Here is a 6,538-nt window from a genome sequence, read left to right as displayed (position 1 = left end):
ATGACACGTAATGAAACTAACACCCACAACCCTACATAAGTAACTACCTAATAAGTTCTTTTCAACTACAACACATACAATGTAAAGAGGTGTATATCATAATCCTATTCATTCAGCTGCGGATCCTTGGAATACATCAGACCATCCCAGTAACCCCAGGGGCGGAGCTACATATAGCCTGAGGGGGCCATGGCTCCCCAATGAGTTGCAAAATCCGTTTTATACACTACATCACAAAAAGAGTTTTACCAGCGTTCAAGAACACAGCTAAAGCTAAAAGTACATATGCCGAGGTTCTTGAACACCGGTACACCGGTAATAATAATCGGCCCCCAAGACCAATGTGGACAAACTATAAATTACCCCCCCCCCCCCCCCCCCGCCCCCGCGCGTAAGTTTTCACCCGATTGAACCTTGGAATACATCAATTACTTTGACATATTTTATCTGCTATTGTGATACCACGATACCGGGCTTAGATTACTCGGTTGTTCCGTGCCTAATTGGCGGTAATACAGATCAACAAAATAGAAAATAGAAATGAGGGTAAGAGAGGTTGATTCCAAGCAACCGGACCTCCTAACGGTTCGATTTGAGAGGAGCCATGGACTACCCTAGAGAACAAAGTTTCCTTTGTCCTGTAAAATTATCTTCTGCCCTCTTTTTCATTGAAATATAACAACTTAAATACAAGTACAAAGAGTGCCACACCATCAACCCATTTACCCACTAACACCATACATGATAAAAACTAACACCCACAACTCTCACATAAATAACTATCTGATAAGTGCTTTGTAAGTTGTAACTCCAAAATAAACACGCACATATCATTGGTGAATCGGGACATCATCTCCTTTTATGTGTTTCTGCAGAAATCTTAGGGCAAAAGTGGAGGAGAGGAAAAAAGTCTCGCCTCACTCTCTCTAGCCCGAATTTAGTTTGCGGAGAGGGGTCTTAACATGTAATAAGTTACTGGGCAAAAAAGATCTTCAAGATGTTCAAGGGAAACAACAAAATTCGCAAATGGATGGCTTTCAAGTTTCAACTCAAAGGAAAACCATCCTCTCTGTTCTCTAATGGCTTTTAGATTGTAATCTCAAGGTAAGCATCTCGTGAAAGCCTGTTGGGTGTTTTTACGTTTCTTTTTCCATATTATGGATTGGATCCTAGGGTTTCTGTTTCTGAGTTTGTGATTTTTAGGTTTTGTTTGATCACTTCTTTTGTTTTCTGTTCCCAATTAAAAAACATTACTTTTCAGCAGTAGTTTGTTAACATATAGGATAAAGCAATTGGTTCACTTGCATTTGGAGAAACCTGAAATTAAAGGATTTTTTCCCTCTTTAATTCGAGGACCATTTCATTTTTCATTTTCCCTTTACCATCACTTATCTGAGAAAACATCGAAAAGATCATGCATTTTATCTGGATCTGATCTCAAAAGATCGCTAAACTTGCCACAACTTCTGAGTCCAGAGTGAAGGAATCAACCAATTGGAAGAGAAACTACCTTGCATTTGGTGGAAGAATCACAGTTATAATGGCAGCTCTCTCTAATATCCCAATCTACTTTAAGTCTTTGTTCAATATATGTATGGCCATAGCTGATAGAATGAAGAGTCAAAAGAAATTTCTCATGGGAGAGGAAAAAGGAGAATAAATGTCTCAAACACCCGATGAAATGAGAGATGGTTTGCAAGTCCAAAAAGAGTGGGGGCCTTGGGATTATTAACCTTATCCTCCGGGATGGGGTGCTTGTAGGAAATGTCTATGCAGATTTGGAGAAGAGAGACGGGATCTTGGAAGTCCATTTGTGGTGTGAGAAATGAGGTCTATCAAAGAGTGAGTTTTAGGATAGGCAGAGGGGGTGGGATTTGCTTTTGGGAGGATAGGTAGATAGGTGTTTCATGCGTGTCCTCTTTCCCAAGCTTATCTGAGCAAAATAAGGGGTCTTTAGTTTCTTCTTGTTTTGAGAATTATGGTTTCAGTTAGGGCGAATGTGTTGAAATGGTATAGTGTTAGTCGTGTCATGCTGAGGACTGCTAGTGACTTCTTTAAAGGAGGGAGGTGCCGTCATCTTGGGTCAATGGGCTGAATGTTGTGGGTAATGAGTTTCTATGCAGGTTTATGGATTCTTTGACGGGGAAAGGAGTGATAGGGTTCTTGACAACAAGGACTCATCCTTGAAGCAAGTGCTATGGAGAATTAAAGTGATGATTATTAGATGGGCTATGACAAGAGAAGAGTTCAAGAGTTACTCCTTTCAGGATTTTACAAGAAAGTGAACCGACATATTGAAGGACTGCAAGTGGAATGGGAAGATTTTGGAAAGATGGAACCCTCCTCCGAATATTACCATCAAAGTCAAATTTGAAGGCTGCTCCTTGGACAACTCAAGACCCTCCAGAGTTGGAGGGGTGCTTAGAGATGCGGGAGAGAACACATTGTTCTCCTACTCTGGACTTATTGACAGAGTGGATTCTAACAGGCCAGAGATAAGAATGGTGCCTACTGGTTTGAGGATTTACCCTAGAGTCTTTATTAACGGCCTGCTAATCATAGAGGGGGACTTGTCAATTCCTCTAGCTTGGGCTGCTGGTAGCAATGTAGGACCCTGGTTTGAGGATTTACCCTAGAGTCTTTATTAACGGCCTGCTAATCATAGAGGGGGACTCGTCAATTCCTCTAGCTTGGGCTGCTGGTAGCAATGTGGGACCCTGGAGATTCGGGAATTTCATTGATGTGGTTGCGACTGTCGGAATTCAACGTTTTCTTTATCTTTTGTTTGCATACATTGAAGTGCTATTGATCCAACTCTGGCATGCATAGGGATATCTTATATGAAGGGCAACCTCTGCCCTTGCTATTTTTTTATTATTATGTGTAGATGCTTCTTTGAAAAAAGTGATAAGATGTCACGTGGCTGCCCTCTATCGCTTTATTCCTAATTTTGTGTTATGTTTTTCCATGGGGGTGTTTTGAAAACTCAAAAAATTCAACTGTTCGGAAATATTTTCAAATGAGAATTCAAAAAAGGAAAAACGGTTTGTTGAACTTTTAAATATCTCTTTTCTGGTTTCTTGCATTGACATAGGGTTAACTCAATTTGTCATTTCAATCTCTCTTTTGAGTATTACAAACATGGAGTTATGGTAAGGTAAGACCAATGTTGAGGTTCTTTTAAGGTGTTCCCAACTTATGAACAATTTATTAGAGTTCCTCTTTGGAAATGATGCAAAAAAATTTCCGTTTAAAGATTAGAAAATTTTGCATCCATTGGATGCATTTTGTTCACATTTCTACTCCTTGAATAGTGGAATCCACATTCATTGCACGTATTGTGTTTGTGCATGCCCTTGTTAACCGTTTTTTAATCAAGCCAAAGCACATATTTCTTCAGTGTTCCACCAATTTTACCCTACATAGATATGGTCACCCTTTAAATTGGATGTGCTCACAAATAAGATACCCAATTCAAAAATATGTTTTTCACCCTTTAAACTGGATGTGCTCACAATCACAAATATGATACCCAGTTCCATGGGTAATATGGTTTGCATATACCCAAAATTTCATAATACAACTTCTAGATTTACATGGTGATAGAACGCCCTTTTGTCAAGAAATTCTAAATCCATCTGGAAATTGGTATATTGTCTCTGCCGACCATGCTCTCACAGCACACTCTATTATCAAGGGGTTGATGTATCAAAAGGCTCCAAACTCGCCATATCTTCATCCCGACTGCACACTTGAAAAGGGCCTTTATGCTGTTATGCAGTTTCTTGGAGTGCTGGATATCCTTTTCATTTTTATTTTTTTAATTTCCTGTTTGATTCACAGAAGAAACACAAAGTATCCGATGAATGGAGCTTCCACATCTGGCAGCAGCATTCGAGCGGCTTTCTCCTACTGCGTACAGCAAGTACGCAGCTATGATTACCACCACTACCTCTGCCTCCTCCAACTTCCCCCCACCATCCGTAAGGCTGCATTTGCTCTGCGCGCGTTCAACGTAGAGACTGCCAGAGCCATGGATGTTGCCTCTGATCCCAAGATCGGTCTCATGCGCCTCCTTTGGTGGCAAGAAGCCATAGACAGAATATTCTCCAACAAGATAATTGAACACCCAACAGCTCAGGCCCTCTCTTCTGTAATCTCAACGCATAAAATCAGCAAATATTGGCTGAAAAGATCCATTGAAGCTCGAATAAAAGATGCCAGCAGGGAAGACGATGACGTCCCAGAAACAACTAACGAACTAGAGCAATACGCGGAGGACACAGTATCTACCATTCTATATATGACACTCCAAGCTGGAGGAATTCAGTCTACTGAGGCTAGTCATGCTGCCTCGCATATTGGAAAGGCAAGTGGCCTTTTATTGCTTCTTAGATCGCTTCCATATCACGCAAGCCGTGGTTATTCTTATATACCAGCTGAAGTGGCAGCGAATCACGGGTTGTTAGTTAAGCAGGGAGGTCGGTCGGAGATCCAAGTGGAACCCGGCGAAGCTTTGTCCAATGCAGTTTTTGAGATGTCTTCGATCGCTAATATGCATCTGCAGAAGGCTCGAGAGTTGGCTGGAAAGCTGCCGGCTGAGGCTTTCCCAGTTCTTTTACCGGGTGTGCCGGCACAAGTTCTTTTAGACTCACTGCGGCGGAGGCAGTTTGATGTATTTGATCCGAGATTGGCGCGTGGGGTTCTGGGAATTTCTCCTCTGTGGTTTCAGTTGAAGCTGAAGTGGTATGCATGGAGAAGGAAGTACTGAAGAGTTTTTTTTTTTTTTGAATGATGAGTACTGAAGAGTTTGTTTGTGTAGATGGAGCAGGTAGTAATGCAATTTTTGATGAAGGATGGCTGGGGCAAGCTGGAGGCTGAGCTTCTATTTTTTAGTACATTGAAAATTTGACAAAGCAGAACGAAGTTCATCCACCTCGTTTGGTTCCATTCATTATCGTTAATGTTTCATTTACATCACTCCATTGCCTGCTAATGCGGCATAAGTGCCAACTTAATAACCAAACCATACCATCTGCACACACAGGCTAGGTGTGTCTGTTCATGAAAAGCTCTTTTACATGCCTTGAGAGGTTCATTTATGAGTGAGTTTAAGGCTAATGGGTGTAGAGATTATGTAATTAAGGAGGCTAATCTGGGTTACTATTTGCTAATGAGTGTAGATAGCATGTAATTAAGGAGGCTAATCTGGGTTACTATTTGCCTTGAGAGGTTCATTTATGAGTGAGTTTAAGGCTAATGGGCGTAGAGATTATGTAATTAAGGAGGCTAATTTGGGTTACTATTTACTAAGACCCTGTATTTGTTTTTGGATTTTGAGAACCAATGAGTCCAAAACGGTTTGTTGGATCCAAATCTATGTTTAATTTTGAATCCAATAATCAGTTTTGGATCAATAATTGGTTCTCAAAATCTTAAAGAAAGAGGGGAAAAGCATTTAGCTTTTGAGTCACATATGATTTGAAGGGTCAGTTTGGCTTTCTAAAAAAGGCTTCTAGAATAGCAGTTTCTAGACAAACAGTGCCCAAAATGCATTTGGGTTGCCCACCCAAACTGACCGGAAATGTCACGATGGAATATTATCTCGAAATCAAAAGCTAATAATTCAGCTGACAAAACTAAAGTTGAAGAAAATGGTGCATGTGGAGAGCTCATACCAAAGTAAAAAAAAAAAAAGAATAAATCTAGAGGCATTTTCATTCGCTTTGAATTATTCTGCATTTGAAAATTTCAGGGCTTGAGCTCCAAGGGTTTCCTTGCACCACCCATCACAAGCAGTTTTTTCGGAATTTGAAGTTTATTTGCCGCGGTGTGAAAGGGCTACGATCTCTCGTTGGAAATTAACAGCCGAGACTATAAAGGGTCAAAAAAAAAAGTAATAGAAGGCGGGCAAGAAAGGGAGATAGACTTCATTTTTCCATGACTGCCTGTGTGAGACTAGGGGTTTAAACGAGCAGAGCCGAGCTTGGCCGAGCTCAACTCGGTTCGGCTCGTTAAGCTCAAAAGCTCGGCTCGGGCTAGAACCAAGCTCGAGCTCGGCCATGCCTTACCGAGCTTGGGTTATATTAAGGTCAATGATATATTCACATCCCTCATCTTCTTTGGACAGCCCTATCTAGTGTAATTTGACTACTCTTTTTACACCACGGGGGTGGTCCAAGTAACAAATGGGGTACCAAAAAAGAAGTGACATATTTTACCTCCCCTTTCACTCTCTGGACAACCCTTTTAATATATAAATTAATATATAATATATATTTAAATATATTAAATCCTTAACGATCAGAGCCGAGCTGAGCCTGGCCTAGCTCAGGCTCGGCTCGTTAAGGATTTGAAGAGCTTTAATTGAGCCGAGCTCGAGCGAGCTTCCGAGCCCGAGCCAAAATTGACACCCCTATGTGAGACTATCCTAGGTTTGGATAAACTTAGATTCCAAAACGCAGCTCATCATTTGCCAAGGATATTGTTAACTAGAAAATCATTTTCCATAGAGGGCGAAGGTCAACTTTCAGAGTAG

At 40.9% G+C, this 6,538-nt stretch overlaps 1 protein-coding gene across 3 annotated transcripts; it reads left to right on the top strand.

Annotated features, from left to right (window-relative positions):
- The first annotated feature begins 797 nt into the window (after positions 1-797).
- LOC143877352 (Terpenoid synthases superfamily protein) lies at positions 798-4,950 on the top strand. 3 transcript variants are annotated; one of them, XM_077379356.1, is made up of 3 exons: positions 798-1,104; positions 3,844-4,746; positions 4,823-4,950. In XM_077379356.1, coding segments are annotated over exons 2-3 (885 nt in total). In that variant the 5' UTR covers positions 798-1,104; positions 3,844-3,862; the 3' UTR covers positions 4,824-4,950. The 3 variants fall into 3 exon arrangements, with proteins under 3 accessions (XP_077235471.1, XP_077235470.1, XP_077235469.1); XM_077379355.1 differs by having other exon boundaries at positions 3,847-4,950; XM_077379354.1 differs by having other exon boundaries at positions 3,844-4,950.
- Positions 4,951-6,538: the final 1,588 nt, after the last annotated feature.

The sequence above is a fragment of the Tasmannia lanceolata genome, unplaced genomic scaffold, assembly GCF_043159265.1.
Source record: "Tasmannia lanceolata isolate RefF3 unplaced genomic scaffold, GAP_Taslan_0.1 ptg000005l, whole genome shotgun sequence".
In the NCBI taxonomy this organism is placed as follows: domain Eukaryota; kingdom Viridiplantae; phylum Streptophyta; class Magnoliopsida; order Canellales; family Winteraceae; genus Tasmannia; species Tasmannia lanceolata.
Note: the sequence above shows the minus strand (reverse complement) of the source record. Positions and strands in the feature narration are given on the sequence as shown.